The sequence below is a fragment of the Diplotaxodon limnothrissa genome, linkage group LG7, assembly GCF_057381915.1.
Source record: "Diplotaxodon limnothrissa isolate DT_005_m linkage group LG7, D_limnothrissa_male_GT1.1, whole genome shotgun sequence".
Lineage (NCBI taxonomy): Eukaryota > Metazoa > Chordata > Actinopteri > Cichliformes > Cichlidae > Diplotaxodon > Diplotaxodon limnothrissa.
In genome coordinates, this window is record NC_140602.1 from 62219999 (window position 1) to 62241922 (window position 21924).

At 39.1% G+C, this 21924-nt stretch overlaps 2 protein-coding genes across 2 annotated transcripts; both read right to left on the reverse strand.

The window, feature by feature from the left end:
- Positions 1-3286: 3286 nt before the first annotated feature.
- Positions 3287-9883, reverse strand: auh (AU RNA binding protein/enoyl-CoA hydratase). Its single transcript, XM_085358625.1, has 10 exons — positions 9614-9883; positions 8932-8999; positions 8162-8249; positions 7777-7863; positions 7362-7454; positions 6683-6739; positions 6226-6413; positions 5425-5475; positions 5198-5245; positions 3287-4771 (listed from the first exon to the last, which is right to left on the reverse strand). The coding sequence occupies exons 1-10, from the start codon at positions 9840-9842 to the stop codon at positions 4694-4696; spliced, it is 987 nt and encodes a 328-aa protein (XP_085214751.1). The 5' UTR covers positions 9843-9883; the 3' UTR covers positions 3287-4693.
- A 6431-nt stretch (positions 9884-16314) lies between these two features.
- nfil3 (nuclear factor, interleukin 3 regulated) lies at positions 16315-21630 on the reverse strand. The gene is made up of 2 exons (XM_085358627.1): positions 21460-21630; positions 16315-19388 (listed from the first exon to the last, which is right to left on the reverse strand). Exon 2 carries the CDS (start codon positions 19298-19300, stop codon positions 17936-17938), a length of 1365 nt encoding a protein of 454 aa, XP_085214753.1. The 5' UTR covers positions 19301-19388; positions 21460-21630; the 3' UTR covers positions 16315-17935.
- Between the last annotated feature and the right edge of the window lie 294 nt (positions 21631-21924).

Consider the following 21924-nt stretch of genomic DNA (forward strand, 5'->3'; position numbering starts at 1 on the left):
AATTCTCTTGCTATAGTAGTAATAATAAGGATTATCATCATAGCAAAATATTTCAAAATCAGAAAGGGAAAAAGAGGTTAAAGTGGGAGTCAAGATGATTATCTGCTGCATTGTAGAGAGATATTGTATAATGCATGCCAGATTTCCTGTATTTGTTCTGGTAGAGAAGCTCAATCTGTTTGTTAGAGAAAGCTCTCCAGTTATAGTCCAGTAAGTGGTGCAAATGATACTCATGCAGCCAGGGAAATAGCCTGGAGAAATAGTATTTTGCTTTATAAGAAAGCCTTCTTAGGCTAGAACATCTTACTATTCATCATTGATATTCATTTAGTCTTTTTTCTCCAACTGATCTTTCTGGGTTAACTTCAATAATTACTTCCTCCAAACCATCAATGTGTCTTTTAGACCCCCATTCCTACAAAACTGCTCAAAGAAGTCCTGCCATTAACTAATGCTTCAACCTTAAACATAATTAGTCTATGGGTTATGCAGAAAAAATAGAACTGGCCTGAAAGGGCTTTTGCTTTATAACTTATTCAGGTTGTGTATCATGTTTTAAAAAAGTAACGAAGTAATACAGTAACTAATTACTTTTGAAAATGAGTAATCAGTAAAGTAATGGGATTAATTTCTTGGAGAAGTAATTAGTAACTAATTACTTTTTCAAGTAACTTGACCAACATGTGAGGCCAGATGCAGACAGAAAAAAGACCCGGGCCATCCACAGCACCCCCAGAGTACTGAAGACCCCAGGCCACACATATTGATAAAAGCTGCATGCCCACCCCAGCATTAGAAGAAGGGAGGCCCTAGATGGAGCCCTCACAGCCAAAGGGCAAGAGCACCAGAGAACCACAGGCCAGCCATCTTTGTGGGAGCTGAAATCAGGGCCACAGGACCCCAGGCGCCCAAGAACCACTCGACACCCAGAATAGACACCCTCTCCCATGCTAGAGACCCGAGCCAACCCTGACTTCAACCCTAAGGGACAAGACCAACAACCACGAGATTGCACATAACACTGTAAAGGCTGGACAATGAGATGCGTAGTCACAGGTGGGATCCATTGATAACTAGGTTTCAGGGACTTCCAGGGCATAATGACACAGTGTTTTACCCATCTTCTGTATTTGTTGCAGAAAGAAAGGCAAGCTGGACTGCAGCAAATACACACAGGTATGGTTGCTAGTACAAGTTCAATACAAAATTGCTGATATCCTGGGACCAGTTGGGACTACTCTTCAACAGTGACTAAAATATTTAGGAGAAGTTGGTGGTCATAAATGAGAAGACAGGAAAACAGATGTAGACTGAGTGGCCATAAAGAGAACAGGTTACAGATGATGGCCAGCCACACTCACTGACACCATCTCAAAGTAACACATCATTAGTTTCTTTAGATTATGGTATGAACAGATTAGATACAAAGTCAATGACATCTATAAGACTGGAAAAGTTTACAAAACCTTTCTAAATCTTTGGAATCCAATGAACTAAGGTGAGATCATTATGGACAAATCAAGAATTCTTGGAACAGTGGTGAACCTTCAAGTGGCTGACCTACCAAAATTCAAGAGTAATCAATGACTCATCCAGGAGGTCACAAAAGAATAAAGAACAACATCTTAAGAACTGCAGGCCTCAGGTTAAGGTCCGTGTTCATGATTCAAAAGTAAGAAACTGGGTAGAAATGGCATTCATGGGAGAGTTTTAAGGCACAACTACTGCAAAAACATCTTCAAAATACCCAATACTTTTGGGGAAATATCCTGTGGACTGATGAGACAAAAGCTGAACTTTTTGGAGGGTTTGTGTCCTATTACATCTCATGTAATACTAACAGCATTTCATAAGAAGAACATCACACCAATGGTCAAACATGGTGGTGGTTGTTTGATGGTCTATGCTTTGCTGCTATGGGACCTGGATGACTTGCAGTGACTGTCCCGTGAATCGTCCTCTCTACCAGAAAATCCTGAAAGAATGTCTGGCCAGCAGTTTATGCCCTCTAACTCAAGTGAACTTGGTTTATTTAGCAGGACAGTGATCTGAAGCACAGCACCAAACAAAAGAAAATTAATAAAGAAGACTGCCACAGTTCCCCAACAGCACTGTGAAAGTCACATTGCCAGGTATTGCAAATATTTGATTGCAGTTCTTGCTTAGCAGGATTGCAGAACCAGTTATTAGGGTTGGTTGGCAATTTAAAATCTGCATTATATTAACTTAAATTATCTGTTTAAAATTAAAATTTGTTTGAGAAACTGAAACAGGTAAGTATAAAATGTAACAAAAAAAATAGAAATCAAGAAAGAAATACTATTTCACAAACTGAAACCATATAGGAGAGGTCCAGAAAGCAGATCTAGTGATGGTCAGAGTTATACAATTGATGAGCCATAGCATGAAGATTTGGGAAAGCATTGTTGAAGCTATGTTAAGAAGAAAGGTGGAGTGTGTTGATAGAGAAGTATAGAGAAGGTCAGAAAGAGTTGTAGTGTCATTGATCTGGAGAAAGTATATGATAGGGTGCCAAGAGAGGAACTGCAGTGGTGCATTAGAAAATCAGTAGTAGCAGAGAAATTTGTATGAGGACAGCAGTGAAAGAGTGGTGAGGTGTGTGGTTGGAGTGACATAAGTGTTCAGGGTGGAGGTGGTATTACATTACATCATCACCCCTTCTTATTTGCAAAGGTGTTGGACAGGCTGACAGATGAACTCAGGCAGGAGTCTCCATTGTCTAAGGTGTTTATAAGCACCACTCTGATCTGTAGTAACAGTAGGGATGATTTGCAACAGAAGGATAGCAGCAAGCGTGAAAGGGAGATTTACAAGATGGGAGGGACACCTGCTATGATGTATGGTGTGGGGATGGTGGTACTGACCCAAAGTCTGAAGATAGAGTTTGAGGCAAGAGTTTAAAATGACACTCACTGTGAGCAATCAAGATGGACAGGACAATTCCTTTTTTTTCCCAGTTGCCTAACGCCACTGTATTAGAAGGTAAAGAGCCTACAAAATTTAAAGCGAGTATATCAATATGACAGCTCAAGCGGAGGGCGGGCTCACAGAGAAGATTCATGGATGTGGTGACAGCGGGTATGCAGAGGGATGGCGTAACAAGGAAGGATACTAGGGATAAGGTGAGATGAGAGCAAATCACGCGCTGTGACAACTCCTGAAGGTAGCAGCCAAAAAGTTGATGATTAACAAAATTCTGTGTTAATGCACGTTTAAAATGAATATCATTTATATAAAAAAACCACAGTAACACAAGTTACACTGATAAGCCTTTTTTATTTTTTATTTCAGAATATAATTAAAAAAAAGTTTTAAGTGTAGTTCACATTTCTCAAGTCAAACTGAAAATGTATTCAATTTCTGCAGATACACTAAAAACCGAACAGACTTGTGATGTGTGTAGAGTCAAATCCCACGCTTTTGACCTTTCCAGCAGTACTATGGACAGATGTATACTGCAAGAAAAACCACTCATCTTTCAATGTAGTATACGTTAAAAATAATTAAGTGACTTGGAGTTCGTAGTGAGCTCTGCGATGCATTTAAATTCACATTCAACATGCTGCTTCTACAGTCTCCCTGGGACTTACTCTGCTTTTCCTTTTCTGTCATATTCACTTCTTAAATTAATGATGGACAGTCGTAATGAACATGGCCAGTTACAAATAATGACAGCAGGTATCCCATTATTTTAATCAATATAAGCCAAAAGATCTGGCTTTAGACTAAAAACTATAGGTTTGAGGCGTTTTGCTCTACTCTTAGCTTTGTATGATGTCAGAACTGATATCCATAATATCGTTATCTCAGGTGTGGCTCTGGCTTTCAGCAGAGAAGCACAACCCACTGTTGTCCTGTTCAAGGGATAGCCAAGCAGAACAAAGTTACTGTAAAGGGAGACAAGCCGATTTCAGATCGTTTCAGACAGTGTAAGCTTTAAGCACCCCTCATGTGTTTAAAGAAGGTTTGTATTAAAAAAAACAAAACAAAAACAACTTTAATATGATGTTGTCTTAAGTAACAAAATTGGACAGAAAGTAAAGATGACACGTAAACAAAATAGTTTAGGTTATGTTTGCTATGAAACAAATGTGGAAACGTATCAAGCTCTGAGCAGTAATCAACTTGCTCAGATCTTTTTTTTTTTAATTAATCAGATTAATTTGGCACCAAAAACTGACTTGTAGAAAAATAACAATGATTTTCAACCAGTTGATCTGAAGGATTTTTTGTTACTAGCACATTGATTTCTTCCTTTGGGGGCCTCAAACTATCTTCATTCACTTCATTTTGGTAAAGTGAATCAAAAACTGTTATGCAGACATGAACACAGCAGGACACATTTAACTTAGCTGGGTTAGTTTGCTTTGTTTCTCCAAATCTTAATGTGGTTAGTTGTAAAGTCTTTACCTTACAATTTAAAGCGCCTTGCGGTGACTGCTGTCATAAACTGTCACTATATAAATAAAAGTGAATTGAATCGACAAAGTCAGAAAGTGCTTTAGCCTGAAACATCAGCCCACAATAACCCCTAAGGTCCAGCTGTCAACTATCCTATGGGTACTGTATGGGCTAATGTATTGGCGAGTTCAGTCTGACCCGTAATTTATGTTGGAAGCAGTGAACAGTAGCAGAGCTGAAGGCAGAACTGATCGATTCTGGAACGATGACTTCATTCCCCTTTGAAATGAGGCTGCCTCTTCTCCTTGAAAGCAGCCAAGCCTTCCAAACGGTCTTTAGTTGGTATCACCTTAAAACACCAAAAGCATGTGAGTAGTAAAAACCATGCACCGTGGCCACTTCTGTGTTCTTGTATATACACAAGACACAAATTCCCCCCCCCCCCCCCCCCCAATGGTTTCACAATACCCTATTGGTTAGACAGGTTTTTGTTGTTGTTGTTGTTTTTTTTTTTTAAATGCACAGATCTCCAGGTACAAATGTCCCTAAAACTCTGTAACATTGCAAACTGCTCAGTTTACTGCAAGAAATAAACTGGCTGGTTGTAAAAACAAATAAAGAGACATCTCTGTCAGAGGTGGGCAGTATAGCCTCTAGCCTCTTCTACTTTATATAATTGAGATGAATAACATAAGGTTTTCCTGACCCTCACATTCTACCTTTCGTTTATGCCAACAATCTTCAACCTGCACAATCACACTTTTTCATTACTCACTTGGGAATAACAAGCCTCTTCTATTGCCAGACCTGTAGATAAATCCACCTGAAAGGGAATGTGGGAATTCTCAGTTAGGGTTGCAATATAGCCAAAAAATATCTTTGTCCGCAAAGAGTTAAACTGAAGAGCTTTAAAAGGTGTAAAGTTTTGAAAATGTACATTTTATTACAGAATTACAACAAAATAAAGAACCGTAAAGGCACCCATCCACTGACCACACTTACCTCTATCCCCTGGTTAATTGCCAACTTTGCCATCCTTATTGCAATTGGGCCCTGTGGAGTCAAAAAATCAAAAATGTATATAAGTTTTATATGCCATGGTTGAAATGGTTAATATGAGAAAACGTTTCGCTGTTTTTTTTTAGTCAGGTTGTTTTGCACAAAATGTTCATTTTTTAAAATATGAACGATCAAAGGAAACAAAAATGTATCCTTTCAATTTGGCACTAAACACCTCAAGCACTTTTTTGACCGCGTCTAAACTGCTGTGTTCAGGGAGAAAGCCTGAAGAAGGTACAACTGAGCAGAAGCCCAACCAGCACCAGGGTTGTAGTTTTCTTACAAATTTATAGGGTTGTGCACCATAATTTCATCCCCTAGGTCACATTGTAAGAGCTCTACTGCAACATGATGAGAGTTCTAGGGGACAACTATGGGTGAAACAGCTTGAACTGAACTGCTCTCACTACATTAATAAAATAGAAGACTTTCCATACCAGCACAAAGACCACTCACTATCTGTAATTTGAATCACTGAGACTTTCCACTTTCTCAAAGTCAAGCTGAGAGATTCTGTTTTCAGAGAGGGTGAAATCTGGCATGCAACTCAAGTGTGAATATTCAGGTGTTTAGAATAGCAATTTTGACAGAGAGCTAAAAATAACAGTCGCAATGGAGTGCTCACATTTTGCAACAAGCAGACCTCGAAGGAGTAGTGTCCAGTTGGGTAAGAGTGCATTGTAAAAATAGGGTCTTGAAATTATTGATACAAAGATCTGCTTATCAGTTACATGATCTTCTTACCTGGGGGTTAATCTCCCGTGCAAGCTCCAGAGCCCTCAAGTAGGCAGCATCTCCACTGTCATTCTGCTCCACAGAATGACTGACAAGACCCATTTGTTGCGCCTGTGTTCCATCAACCACTCGTGCAGCAAAGATGAGCTCCTTGGCAAGAGAGACGCCAATCACCCTAGGGAGACGTTGTGTACCACCTGCACAGGGCACAGGAGAAACCTGGATAGAATATGGCCTCACCCATTGATACACTGATACTGCCCTCCATCTGTAGTAGAAATTCAATGTAAAAATGACCACCTTGTGGAGAAACTATAGGACAAGTTGTGGAAACAATTCCCCAAGTTATCTTCCCAAGGTTTCTAAATCTAATAAGTGCTCTGTTTACACACTACATTTTTATAGACAACATAATATAAAATGAAACTACAAAATTTACAAAGAAATGAAATAAAACATGCTGTACCTGCTCCAGGAATAATTGCAAGTTTAGTCTCAACTAGTCCCATTTTGGCAGTATTGGCTAGAAAGATTAAAGAGAAAAATTATTACTACCACTACTACTGATGTACGCTCTTAACACACAACATTAAAACCACTAAAGTGAAGAACAGTGAGAACTGCAACTCTGTTCCATCTCAGCATATTAATGTATTTTAAGAGTGACATAAACTAACCAATCACAAGTGGTCAATCCTGAGGTGGAATTACTACTTTTCTTAGTAGCATTTAGTGGCTTTGGAAAATGTGCAGCAAAATTTCTCAAACACATCGGATTAAGAAAGCATTTATTTAATTTTTTTTTCACATCTTTATTTTTAATGAGACCAATAGTGCTTCAGATCTTCATAAAAGTAAAGCTTAAAGTGCCAAGTAAACTTTAAATTCAAGCCACAGTTAAACTGATTTTTAAGTTGGTTAAAATATGTTCTACTGCATGTTTAGCATCCGTGTTAGCAGCATGCCATAACTCAGGTTCTCACTCAAAGATTATAAAAGTTGTAAAATGTACTACAAACACATTTCATAATATATATTTGATTTTCATACATTCCTTGGAGTGTAGCCCTTTCAGGTTTACTATGGGGCGCTACTAATGTCATATTAGTAAACACAGGCACAAAGTAAAGTCCTCTGAGTCTTACATGAAATTCTGATGTCACAAGCAAGGGCCATTTCCAAACCTCCTCCTAAGGCAGCACCATCAATTGCAGCAATTGTTGGTACTGGCAGGCTTCCTATGAAAAGAATGATCTTCTATCAATCAAGGAGACGCACACTGTATTTATACAGGACTGACCATCATTGGGAACTGCCATATATAACAAAAAGTGAACTGAATTTAAGAAAAGTACTGGTTCAAACAAAATGTATTCACATTACTTACAAATTGTGGTAAATAAATATTGATGAATGTAGGATTTGTCCATAAATTATTTGTGTGAACAGTTTAAGTAGAGATTTGTGCAAGTGTGGCATGAACCTCAAACAACCATTAAAGCACTTCCAACTCAATAAATAAACAATTCACGAATTCATTTTGCATGATTCAGACTTTACCTAGCTCTGTAATGAGGGCTCTTGCTTTGGATACAAATGGTCCCACTTCGCTCTGGTGCATCTTGGCCCTCTCCTTCAGATCTGCACCTGCCAATAGACACAAAGGAAAAGCGTTCAGCCAGAGGTAAGTGGCTTCCTGAGGCATACAGCAGAGGAGTGCATTACCAGCACACACAGTTTTGGCATCTGCTACCGTTTCTGAATTTAAAGCCGAATTTCGCTCACAAGACCCAAGATGGGTATTTCAGATTCCGGATCATAGTGATGTGGGAATTTATCAACAACTGAAGAATGACAAGTAAAACATAGAGCATTTTTAATGTTATTATTATTATTCCAATTATGGTTCAAAAAGAAAATAGCCCAATTAGCAAGGACAGTATACCTGCACAAAATATACCAGGAACCAAACTGCATAAAATTACACTGCGCACTTTTTTATTCTTCTTGATGTCCTCCACAGCTTCAAACATCTGAAAGACAAAAAAGTTTTCCAACAACAACAAAAAATGTCTGTCAACATTTTATAAATTATGACAACTGAAAATAAATAACTTGAAGCACAGTTCAGGATAAACTAGTACTTAAGAAATATTAAAAGTTTAGTAAAATACTTTTGAGCTCTTAAGTTTCTACTGAGTGCTTAGGCTCAGCAGATATTTAAAGAGCAGAAGTCTATTTTTCTGTTACTGAGTTATATGAGGACATAAACAACATGGACAGCTTAGTCATAGTTAGCTGTTATTGGTGAACAGAGACAAGTGTGCACTCCTTCCAGATCTTAAAGCCGTTTAATTTTAAAACTGTTCTTCAAGAAAGTTAATTGGTTTATAGAAGTTGTGACTAGAGGAGATTAAGAGTGGAAAAGGAAATTGTAGTATTGACTGGCATTTAGATCTTTAACCACTTGAAAACTTTTTAAACTAAATTCACTCACACATGTAAAAAGATCGCCACCCCTGAGCCATAATGACCCATAACTACATATAATGTATAACTCAAGTAGCCAAGCTCTCTGAATGACCTAAGCACAAAGAAGCCTATGTGTAGTGCAGGCAAGTAGAATTCTAGATCAAACTTATGAATTGTTTGCTTGGTTCTAACCATAATTTTAAAAAAATACAAATAGACTAAAAGGCACATAGCAATACATACCATTTTCACAAGATTTTTGCTTATGGCATTTTTGGCTTTTGGTCGATTTATTCCAACGACGACAATACCTGAAAGATAGATGTGACATCCTGCTGACTGACCACGCCACACACGTTAATGTCACCAAAACAGAATCCAATCCAATCCATCTTTATTTATATAGCACTTTTAAAAACAACAAAGTTGACAAAAGTGCTTTCCAATAATAAAACAGAGATAGCAGTTAAAACCATACTTTAAGCATACAATGAAATCAATAAACAAAATAAATATATAATTGAAAAAGAAGATAAATATAAGAATAGCCGAGATGGTCAGAGAGCATATATATATATATATATATATATATATATATATATATATATCACTAGCTTTTCGAGAAAATTCGACTAACTTGAAATTCCTCATAATTATTAAACATTACCAGTAAACAATCTCAAAACTGCATTCTGTTCGCCTTAAAGGTAAGGGATTATCAAATTCTTTTTTGGAAATGTACCTGCATTAAATGAATTTGAACCTTTTCTGGTGTTTTGTTACGGTCTAGGATGACATCATGTTACACAGTGATGTGAGTGCCACCTTTTACTTTGACTTTTTTGGAATTCCGTTTCGACAATAACACCAGCTTTCTCCTGACAAACTCGCATTCCAGGTAATGCAGGCTGTGACAAGAACTTACCGCTGTCTTCTCCGTCTAGGTATCTAACGCGCAGGTCATCCTTTGAGTCGGAGCTGTAGTATCGCGTAACAGCACCGTGGCCGTTCAGGCGAGGACAAAGCACGACTCTGTTAGACAGAACATACCGTCTGGAGAAGAAGGCAGCGGCTAGCCTACACGCACTTTGTCGATGCGCTGCCTGTACGCGAAAAGATTGCCAAAAGGATCTGCAACCTACCAAGACCGCCATACCGAGGAGCTGTAATGCTGTTTGACTTTCAACTTTGAACCCAGTCACGTGATGAGATCACATGACTTATTTGCGGTCTGCATGGCAGAAAAATAAAAATATTGAATTTAATTCTTAATTTTATTTTACTCGTGTCGCGCGTTGTCTTAATTTATAAATGTGGTGCAAAATATATCACTAATTTTAAAACCCAATAGTAAATATGATGAAAATAATTACTCACTTTTTGAACGTGACAATTAGATTTGATTCATACGATTCCCTGTTTATATACACAATAAAAGTTCAATTTAGTTTTATTTATAGAGGAAGATAACAGCAGTTGGCTGAAGGTGCTTTATTTTGCAAGGAAAAAGACATTACAATAACACAGAGAAAACTCCAGCAGTCAGACATCCCCCTCTTTATTCTTCGTATCCTTTATTTATCTAAGTAAAAAGTGTCATTGAGATTTAAATCTCATCTCCAAGAAAGACCTGGCCCTTAAGCAAGCATTTGGTGACAGTGGGAAGGAAAAACTCCCTTTTAAGGAAGAAGTCTCCAGTAGAACCAGGCTCAGGGATTTGCAGCATCTGCCACGGCTGGCTGGGAATCTCTCGCTACAGCATTTTGGATCAACTTAAGGCTGTTCAGGGAGGGTTTAGAACAACCTGATAATAATGAATTACAATAGTCCTGGCTAGAAATTAAAAAATGCATGAAGTAGTTTTTCATCACCCCTCTGAGACAGAATGCTTCTCATTTTAGAGATATTGCCAAAAGCAGGAAAGCAAATCATTTGTAACTTGTGTCCTCTGTCTAAATAAATAAATAAATCTGGGTACATTTCTAGATGATTTAACATGCAACTATTTTGCTCGTAATAAGTTAAATGAGTAAAGAAAAAAAAAGGCTATTTACACAAGATAATTCATAATTTTATTGGGGGGGTGATATTGGTTGGGTTTGATTATCGGGGGGGTCATAACCCCTCTAACCCCCCTGGAAATTACGCCCCTGATTGCCATGGCTGTGGTAGTTGCAGTATGTGTACTGCATTGAATTCTATGATTTTCACAGATTGAAATAGTACCTTTTATGTTGACCCCCAGCTTCAAATTATCATTCAGGGATTACCCCCCCCCCCAGTCCAGACACCCCTGCTTCTACAATACATTTAATTCACAGTGGGGATGAAATCTCCCCATCATTTACTGCATCAACCACAATTTAGGAATCTATTTTTCACAGTTCCGTAGAACACATAGCTAACTTACACCAGCTAATTCCTTTTGACATATTTATTAACTTTCAGACTGGAAGTTGAGATCTGCTGCTGATCTCACTGCCTCCTTCCCTGTACTAAGATTTACAGATGTTGATTAAAAAAAAGTGCAGAAGATGTGGAGGAATCTAATATATAAGTGGAATATTTATTTAGACTTTTGTTTTTGTTTGGTTTTTAAATTGGCAACATTTTCTGCTGTTCACACTTGATGTTATTTAATATTAAATATTAACATTATGGTACAGCTGGCCAAATAACTCTAAGTGGAAGGGGGAATGAAAAGTTGCATGCTAAACTTTTCGTATTCTGTGGATTCAAGCCCATACCCCCAATCCAGGAAAGTCTAGAACTGGCTTTCTGGTTAAAAGGTTTGCCCTGAATTCATGAAGACTCTGGATGTTGCAGGGCTGTCTTGGTTGACAAGCTACTGCAATGTTGCATGGGAGATCAGGGGCAGTACCTCTGGATTGGCAGACCGGAGTGGTGGTTCCCATTAGAGGTGGGTTTTGATTATCGATTTATTGATTAAAATCGATTTTGGCTTGGATAACGTGATATAACGTGATATAGATAGGTTCACGAGTGAGGGGGGAAGGAAGTTGGAGATCAACAGGCGAATTGGTGCTGTGGCATTTTAACACAATTTAATCCCACATTTGTGAAAGAAAAGCAAAACACTTTTTTGAAAAGTCTGTAACAAAACCATCAAATCTGATAAAGGTTATTTAAATGCTGCAAAAGAAGAATGGATTGGAATAGAAAAAGTACATATCCTAACCTTAATTACTGGAGGAGAATAATGAATGATGCTCATAGTGAGTAAAAAGTAAACTGAGTGCATTTTTTGGATAGAGATTCACTTTTAATGTGTGTGTTTAATATAATACAGATACATAAAAAACACTCCCAAAACAGAATTAATTATTACAAAATATTAATAAAAACTATAGAAATGGAGGCAACTTTGCCCGTGGTTGAATGTATACAATGTATGAAAAAAGCTTTATTGCAGATACTAATTTTACTAATTTAATAATAATAATTTTGTGTTGTAAGATTTATGACTTTCATGCTTTCATAGTGGTACTTGGGAGAGCTTGACATTTTTATCAGGTGGTACACACTGTAAAAAGTTTGAGAAACACTGATAAGTTAAGTGTATGTGTGCTTTTGGAAAACATTTAAAGCTGCTGTACAGAATCTTTGAAACAAGCTTAAAACATTTTTAGAATATAAACAGAACATCTGCTTCTCTTTACAGCTCCTCACTCCACCAGGGCTGTTTGGCACTTTCTGATAATGTGATGTACCTACTGTGGCAGTCATACAGACAATTGGACGGTCCAAAAATTGGCCTACCTATTTTTTTTTTTTTTTTTTTTCTAAATGACATCAGAAACAGCAGTATGCGACATTACGTGATGGCAGAGCTTCAGTTCATCCTTTGTCATTTTTTTTTTTATTTTTATTTTTTATAATAAATAGGACAGGGGGAATGAATGAGAGAAAGAGGGGGAGAGAAAGAAAGAAAACCAAAGGGGAGAAGAGACGGTGAGAAGGGGGGGGAAGAGAGAGAGAGAAAAAAAAGAACTCCTGGGTCACCTGTATGGAGAAAAAAAACAAACAAACAAAAAAAACAAACAGAGGAGACAGCAAACAACAAAGAGCAACATAATAATAGAGAAAACAAAGCACCATCACAATAAACTAGCTAGTCATAGATATCAATATTTACTAAATAATAAACGATATTGTGCAGCATGCAAGATAGACAGCGCACAGTGTGCTTTGAGGTAGCAGCCAAGAAAGCTTTAGTCCGCGTCTGTGAATACCCATGTGTGCATACCTGTGTGGATCAGCATGCTTGCATTCCAAAGGTTTCTCCATGTAATGATCTGCTAGGGAGTGTGGGGGGGCCACAGCCCCGTCCTTCAGGGTGTGAAGCGGGTATGGAGGAGATCAAAACTCCAGACATCCAGAGGCCCCCAGAACACAAGAGACCATGGAAGACCAACAGAGGGGCAGCCGCGCCACTGTTCCAGTAAGAGCTGAGGAGAGTCCCAGATGAGGGCTCACCCAGCAGCCGCGGAGCAGAAGTCAGGGGGAGTTGCAGTGACGCGCCCGTGAGCTCCGCCGGCCCCCAGCTGTGCCTGAGTGACCGAGCCCCAGGCCGAGAGGCCGGGGGCACCCCACCTCCAAAGGGGCCCGAGCGAGCCCCAGGCCCCAGGCCCCGACAAGCGGCCGCCAAGGAGTGAGCCGGTGTGTACCCGGACGCCCACCCCCAGACACAAAGAACCACCAACACACCGACACCTGAGGGAGTCCGCCACCGGCAGGGGAAGTGGTGGTGGGTGGAGATAGGCCTCCAAACCTTGGAGGGCCTGAGGTGTCCCCAGAGAGGTGGCGTCTGATACCCAACCTGACATATAGACACAGACATACAGGCACACACAGACACAAACATCCATTCCCACCCTCATGCTCTCATATGCACTCACTCCACACTCAACCAACGTGGAGACAGACATAAAGAGACGCTGTACACACAATCACACTCCCCAAGCGTACTCTACAAACCGGGTCTAGGTACCCTTGCCCCTGGAGGGGGGAATTGCACCCAGACCCAGGTGGTGTTACCCTTTTCCCTGCGGTGGGGAGAGGCAGACCACCCCGACTCCGCAGCAGCAGGGAGGCCCCACACCCCAGACCGCAGTCGGACGGCCAACTCCTCCTACTAGCCCTCCCGCTCCAGCAGGCCGCAGAGAATGGGGGTGGGAGAAGACTCCAAACCTCCCTCCACCCGCTCATTGTAATGTTGATGCATGTGTGTTCTAAGGTGCAATTAAAACCCAGGAGGGCATGGAGCTACCTGCCAAGGAGCAGCAGGTAAGCGCATAGTCCCTCCTGCTACCTATTACTGGCTGAGGTTTTAGTAGAGTTGTGGCTGAACCACATAAAAATATATCATTAATTTTAATCTCCCCAATCAATTATAATGTTATGTTGGAATGTTGTTAAAGAGGGTCAAAAATGTTTCAACCCAGTTTGTTTTGCAGATTCTGTATAGCAGCTTTAATATAGGGAGGACACAACTTCCAGATTGTGAGTAAAATCAGATTTTTTTTCTCTTTGCCAGTTTAACAGTTTCTGTTGTGCCTGTCACTATTCCCTGTCTGTTTTCTTACCTGGTTCTTCCTGACCTTGTACTTTCTCCTCACGTTCCCCTCTTTCCTCTCTCCCTCTTTGGGCTGGCAATCATACACAAATAGATTGTATTCAATTAGATGAAAAATTACATTAATATGAAAAAAATTCTATTAAGATCACTAACAAAAAGTCCTCTCTCAGTGTATTTTCAACCAAAAGGCAAATAACCAAACCACATGAACATCTAATAAGAGATATAAACATTGAAACACTGATCCAACATTATTCTTGATTGACGGATCATTTGATTTTACACTTTTACCTGAATGTGGGTCCTTTTTTTGAAAAAAAAACTTCCTTATATCTATTATGAACCTGGCTGTCTCTCTGTACACACACACACACACACACACACACACACACACACACACACACACACAACAGGTGTTCTAAGGTTAATGGGCATTCAGTCAGTTAGCTAGTTAGTATCCATGTCAAACAGGACAGTGGTAACAACAGCAGGCTGCAGACAATTTAAAGTTTTAGATTTTAAATAGGCTGTATACATTTCAATGGGAGCAACAGGACGGTCAAATGTCGCTGAATTTACTACAGAGCAGGACGGATTGTAGGGTAGCAAACATTGTCGGAAAACACGTTTTCAACACTGCAGGTTACCTGGTGTAATGTTTTTCAGCTAAAAAGAAACATGGTCTGACTCCTACCTAACTATATAAAGAGTAACTGAAGGTTAAATGCAGCTAATATGTCCTGTTAGAGATAGGGTGAGGAGTTTGGCTATCCAGGAGGGGCTCAGAGTAGAGCTGCTGCTCCTCCACATCGAAAGGAGCTAGTGGAGGTGGTTTGGGCATCTAACTAGGATGCCTCCTGGGTGTGGTGTTCCGGGTATGCCCTGGTGAATGCCCCCGATGGATATTAATTAAACTTGTAGTTGGATATAATATGATTAGAATTAAGCATAATTAACTATTAGCAAAACTGCATTCAGATAAACCCTGTTTTAAAACTCTGTATCTCTTTATTGATGAAAAGACTGGATGTTAAGTACTGTTATTTATATTTTGGATAAAGATGGGGGGATCTTAATCTCTTTGACAGTTCTTATGTTTGATTAGATCACCAGTGTCTAAGGAGGAAAATGAGAGACCAGGAGAAAAAGTAGGTGAAGTTACACTTGTTCTTGAACTCATTGGAAAGCTAAACTCAGAACTGAAAATTCTACTTTAAGAGTCCCTTAAGTTGAAAACGTATTTTGTGTTTATATAGAGTAGTGTTTATATAAAATTACACATTAAAGCTGTAACAATTATGTTTCTTATTGCAGTGATTTCTCTAAACCAGTAACAAACAAAAGCAAATGCTAAATCCTAACTCAGATTATTTTAACTGTACTGTTTTTAATTGTATGATGATTTACAAACATGACTAACCCATTTCTTTTGGTGAGTGTTCTCTATTCCCAATGGCAGTATGCTATCCACACAGTTTCAGCTTGAATCAACAACTTTTGGAGAATTTTTCTCTTTGCTGTTCTGTCATAAAACAAATGGATTGATGGATTTTAGGCATTCTTAACACAACTGAAGAGGTTGGTTTTACATCTAAATGAATTTGCTACTGTAGCATTATTTTCTAGTGTGTTTCCTAATCCAGCCATATTACGTGAAAAGAACTAGAAAGTCTTTCCTCACTGAGTAAAAATAAAAACTGAAAGCCACTTGGATGCTGGGAGATCTGACTTATGGCAACATGACTGCTTAATGATTGACCTAATACTATAAAAGAAAAGGGACATAGCTGAAAATATAGCCAAAATATAATTTTCAATCACAAATATCACATTTAGTATTAGCTTCAGGAAAGAAAAAGAAAGAAAGAAAGCATATATTTAATGACAGGACATTTATTGTGAATAAAAGCTCACATTACAATAAAGCTTGAGGCTGCTGGAAAAAATGAGTTATGATTATCATTTCCAACTATGGCATAATATGCACATACAATGTATTTGAAATAAAGTGAATTATTTGACATGATACCAGCTATGTTTGATTTAACTTGCTCATTTATATTAACTATATAGAAAGTCACATAGTAATATGTGACCACCCCAATTTGCTACAAACAGCAAACAAGGGATATATGATGATGATGATTACTGATGGCTCTGGATTCTACATAGTAACAGAAACTTTAGGGTTGAGATACTTTCTTCCATAAACTGAGCATTGTGTAATTCAAAATATTTCAAAGCTTTGTAAAATCCAACTACAGTCCTGTCAAGGTTAAGGAAATTTACAATTCTCCAGCAAATGTCACTCACAATCTCGCTTTAACCAGCAGCCTGGAAAGTTTAAGTAATCAACAAAATAATGAAAAAGCAAAACAAAGTTTGGCAAACAGTGAAACAGTGAGTGAAGCAGAGCCTATTTAAAAGTTGTACTAAAGTTTGAGTCAAAATCTGTATCATTCTTTTCTTAAACTCCAGTAGGGATGTGGCTGTGTTTCAGCCCACTGGTGGAAGTTTGTGACAATGTTATTGACTAAATGTTTAAGCCTCCAGGTGCTGTTAAATGAATGTTTAATGTCAATAAGCAGGCTTTACATTACCAAAAGAACAAGGCTGAACACAAATGCTCTCTTAACAATCTGTAACTTTCAAACCAATTCCTCAAAATAATTCTGAAAAGAAGTATAAAACTTTCATTCACTTTAAGGAAGTTGTTAAAAGAAAAGTAATCTGGCACTACACAAACATACAAACCAATAATATGACTTAAAACATGAAGAATTTCAGCTTCAAGGCAAATAATGGCCAGGCTGCTCCTGGCCACAAATTTGACAGCAGGGGGGAGGGCTGCTGTTAACAACTGGAACCTTTTTTCAGCGCCACAAAATAAAAGAAAAAAAAGAAAAAAGCAGCGCTCAACAACAGCAGGTACATATCAATAGGCAACGCTCTATGATAGCAATCATGAACAGTTTGGACTCTTGAAAACAAACAAACCAAAAAAAACCTTTCACTCACAGTGTTTTACACAATAACAGTCTATAGCAAATTCTCAAAGTACCCAGAAAATCCTTACTTAGGCTACTTATGCATGTGATCCTATTTTACTTTGCAAAACGTGGAGGGACATGATGCTGAATAATTTGTCACGTACAGTTTAACCTTTATCAGTTTTCACCACTCTGCTGCTACATAGACTAGTTCCAATTACCACTTCAACATTCCAGTCTTCTCCACTGTTCACTTCACATTAAATAGCTTCCTGCTTTGTTAAATGACATAAAACCCATCTGTTAATGATGTAATTTAACACAAACAATGCCATAAAGTGTTGGTTTCATTAACAGTAAGTTTGGATTGGAAAAAGCCAAAGTACAATGAACTGGCATTATTAAGTGAAATAGCCTTTGTAAGAGGAACAGGAATATTATACTAAATTTATCATATGACAATGTGGGTAATTCCATTTCTCCTCAACCTTCACTGGAAAATAGCCTGGATACACAAAAACTATTATTTGTGACTCTAGTATTTTATTCAAACTCATTTATTTGAAAATTTACCAAAAGAAAACATTGTTTAACCCAAATGTCCACACAGTGAAACAGCAAATATAATGCTAAGCATACAATTGTCATTCAGAGAAACTCATGTCTCATGATGATCAGCGACGCTTTTGGTAGAATCTATTCCAGGTACCTGTTCTCTTTTGGAAGCGACTGCTCTGGGAGACAGGGTGCCAAAGCTCTGTTTTACATACCAGTCTTCTGCATGCAAGTGTGCATAGGAAGAGTCTTTTACATCCACAATGGTTTTGTTTGACACGGGGCTTGAGGACTCATTATTCGTGCACCCACCCTGCAGTGTCATTGCGTGGCTTACATGCCATTGCTCAGACTGCTGGCTCCAGTCTTGCATGTTGGTGACCTGTACTGACAAAGGGCAGTGAGAAGCCTGTGTGCAACCAAAAGTGCTTTTTGTGGCCTGGTAGCATTCTCCCTCTGAAATACTGACAGGAGAAGAGGACTTTCCAGAGGATTCGTATTCGGGGTCGATTGCCTCCACTTTGATTTGGACGGTTCTGGATTTAATCCGCAGTTTATGGGGTAAAGCTGAAGAACTACCATCTGGCACTTTATGTGTGGAGACAATGATGCTTCTTGGGTCTACTACAGATGGCATCAACCCTTTGGGGACCTGCTGCTCATCCTCACCATCAGATGATTTGCTAACTGCACCATCATCCGAGCTCCTGGGTGAGTTACTAGATGACCTCATGATCTGCATGAATGATGCAGACTGAGTGTAGACTCCAGACAAAGGGCTGGCTATGCCAGGTTTGTAGAGTTCATAGGGACTACCTTGCTCTTGTCTATAGCTGCCATTCTCTCCCGGTTCCTGCTTGACCTCTGCATTCCTGCAGACAGTAAAGCTACCCTGAGTTGCGGTAAATGTCTTGGGCATATGAGGTGAATGCCTGATGACTGATATGCAGCTGCTGCGCAGGTGAATAGGCTCCTTTTCTTTGCTGGTAAAACCTTGGCTAGCATTGGGTGGAATAAACATTTGGTGGAGGTTAAGAGTGGCGGAGCTGGATAACCGTTGGACTTCTTGGGCATATGCTGTCGAGCTCACCAATCCAAACTTCAACTTCAATGACAGCAGCTCAGCCTTGAGGGAGGCATTTTCCTCGCCAAGTGCTACCAATTTGTTCTCTAGCACCATATCATTTATGCGTCGCTTCTCCCTTGAACGCTTGGCTGCTTCGTTGTTTTTACGACGCCTCTCCCAGTACAGGGTGTCTTTTTTTTCCTCTGGGATAAACTCCCTTTTCCTACGACAAGCAGATTTAGCCTTGAAAGGAAGTGCAGAGATTTTGTGGCTCAGGAGGTCTCTGTTGGTCCCTTGTAAAGCCACAGCCAGGCACAGGGCATCCTCTCCACTGTAGGACTGATTGGAGTCCACTTCTTGCTTTATTGATTGCATATTATTACTGTTTGCTACTGTCAGCATGCTAAAAGATCTTCAACTGTATACCATAATGCTTGTATCGAGCAAAATTAACTGTCACATGGAATTAATCCGCTTGAGTTGAAGAAATCTGTGGAATAAGACACAACAGAAATGTTTTTCGTCAGAGTTTAGTTGAAACAATGTCAAACAAGTTACCATGATACTTTAATATTTACTTGTGCTGATCAAAGATTGTATATTATCATCCACTTAAAGCTTATTCAGATTTTTGTGCTCTACACATAAAACATTAAGGCTGCAATTATGAGTCCAGTATATTTCTGAAAATACATTTGTAGAAGAGTAAAATGTGGTTAATAGGGAGAGTTAATATCAAGGTAATTACTTTTTAGTTTTGCTATTACCATTTCCTACTTTGTGTCAGAGAAACAAAGAAATCTTCATTAAAGTACAAAAAAAACATGAAGAAAACATATAATCATTTAACTTTCAGAAACTGGATTCCTTCAACAGATTTCAAAATTCATGCTGTGTAACAGATAAATATTTAAAGATGTCATTGGTGAATGTCATCTTATTTACCAATAGCCTGATACCAGTCAACAAGGTATATCAGTCAGTTCCAATGCCTGGCCAATAAATTGGTGCTTCCCCATGATTTACCTTGATTAAAATTTAAAGTAGCAGTTCTTTTGCACATGCCAAGCTTAGGAAATTGAAGTAAACAAACTTTTTTATTCAAAATGATGAAAATAGACATAAAGGCATGATATCACAAAAAATGAGAAACACGAAGCCTGTAACCTGAATAATTTCTTTTGAACTAGTCTTTCACACTCACTGCAGCAAACAGTGGTATTTAGAAGAGGAGCAGAAAGATTTTTAATTAGAAAAATTAATGTTTAGGGTGTGATACAGTTTCCTCAAATGTTTCTTCTTGACTCTGTGCCCTCGTTTTGTCCTTGACTTGGGTCTACATTTAGGAAGAGAGAGACATGACTAATAGGTCACAGACTTGTGTATACATTATAGTCTGGTAACTTTCAGACACTAACTTTGTGTGTTACAATTTGGTCTCCCACTTTTTAGAAGCAAGAAGGCGCTGTATCCCCGACAAATCCATTTGAAATACAGGAGAAATATTTCTCTTTTCATTTACTTGAACCCCTTACGCAGTCTACTACAGATTTTATGGTGCCGATGTGCAAACCCCAGCTGGCGTTGACGAACACGTCCTTTTGTCTTTTTTTTAACGAGGCAACAAAACATCGTGCCTAAATTTGGATCATACATGATTAAAAACGGTGGCGATGTTATCGCAACGTGCGACACTTGGAGGGTGGGTGCTGACCGAGTGTTTGCTGCGGCGTTCCAGCACCGGGCCGTCAACGCGTCCTGTTGCCCCAGATTCCTTCATTGTGTCGGTATTATACAATAAGCCCCGCTCCTGCCATCCCGAGTGCCAGCAATTTCTATTGGTGCAGACATTATGCAATGTTTGCCTGTGTGGCAATAACAATACGGACCAGTGATTGCTCAGCTCTGCGTCCAAGTAAAATAGCTCTAAAATTGTCCACATGTATTAGGTAGCTAACACTGTATGTAACAGACTTTACTAAGACAATGTGGGCATTCAACTCTGTACATGACATCATTGTCTTCGTTACTCATGACATTGGCGGCTGAAGCGCGAGGTCCATCTACGCCCTGAAAAGTAAACTGTTACAACATTACAGAGAAGAAAGCGTTACTTTGCTGTCCCGACGTGGACTGACCCATTCTGTTGTCCACACATCGACAGAAGCCACAGTGCTTTGATAATGTTTCTACAAGCCACATCACATTCTTGTGTTTCAACACAGTGTTGTAATCTATGAATCACTGCTACTGGTAGGCCCGTGTGCCTGAATAAAATTAAACATCTATTATACCGGTTATAACTATATATTTTTTAAAAAAGCACACACTCGAACGTGAGCTTTGTCGCACTTTTAACTTGGAAACTACCGAGGCTGTTATTACATTTAAAATAGGTTTTGTGCGAGGACACACAGAAGGTAGCCAGCTGACTGAAATATAAGCTAGCTAAACGCCCCTGTGATTTCTGGGCGTGTGATCAGGCACCATCCTCTACAAACCTGTACAACGCTTAATGTTAATCCCAGACATTTAATATTAACCGCAAATCAAAGCTGTACCTTTTCTATCACCTGCTTGTGGGGATTGGTTTGGTTTTCCACCGCGTATGATGCACACAGAAGCAGCATAGGTTTTCCATCAGCTAATAAGGAAATGATTGTCAAGAAAATCCTACAAGTTATAAAGTACTTTGCTCTCCTCCCTTGGCTTTTTCCTTTCAAGGTGGCTAGTGACTCATGGATCTGTGTTAGTAGGTCAGTGGTTGAGTGCATTGGCAGCGTGAAATTAAATGACAGCTACTGCATCCAATCGGCATGCAGCATTTTCTAACTTTAGCCAATGACTCTTGGCTTCACCAGAGCTCAAATCTTATTTAAGAATGTCTGTCGTCATTCACAGTAGGAGTGAAGCATTTGCGACAATCGGCTCGCAGACCGTGCTCGGATTTGTCCTCATATTACGAAAACAAAATATTTCCGATGTATTTATTGCTTATACTACTTTTACCATGGCATAAATATGCA

What these genes read in the sequence shown, in the direction of transcription:
- auh (XM_085358625.1), bottom strand. Translation starts at nt 9,842, where the DNA reads ATGGCGGTCTTGGTAGGTTGCAGATCCTTTTGGCAATCTTTTCGCGTA. An exon ending in CAATTAACCAGGGGATAGAG is followed by an intron (nt 5,246 to 5,424) that starts GTAAGTGTGGTC and finishes ATTCCCTTTCAG; the next exon opens with GTGGATTTATCTACAGGTCT. An exon ending in AAGAGGCTTGTTATTCCCAA is followed by an intron (nt 4,772 to 5,197) that starts GTGAGTAATGAA and finishes TGGTGTTTTAAG; the next exon opens with GTGATACCAACTAAAGACCG.
- nfil3 (XM_085358627.1), bottom strand. Translation starts at nt 19,300, where the DNA reads ATGCTGACAGTAGCAAACAGTAATAATATGCAATCAATAAAGCAAGAA.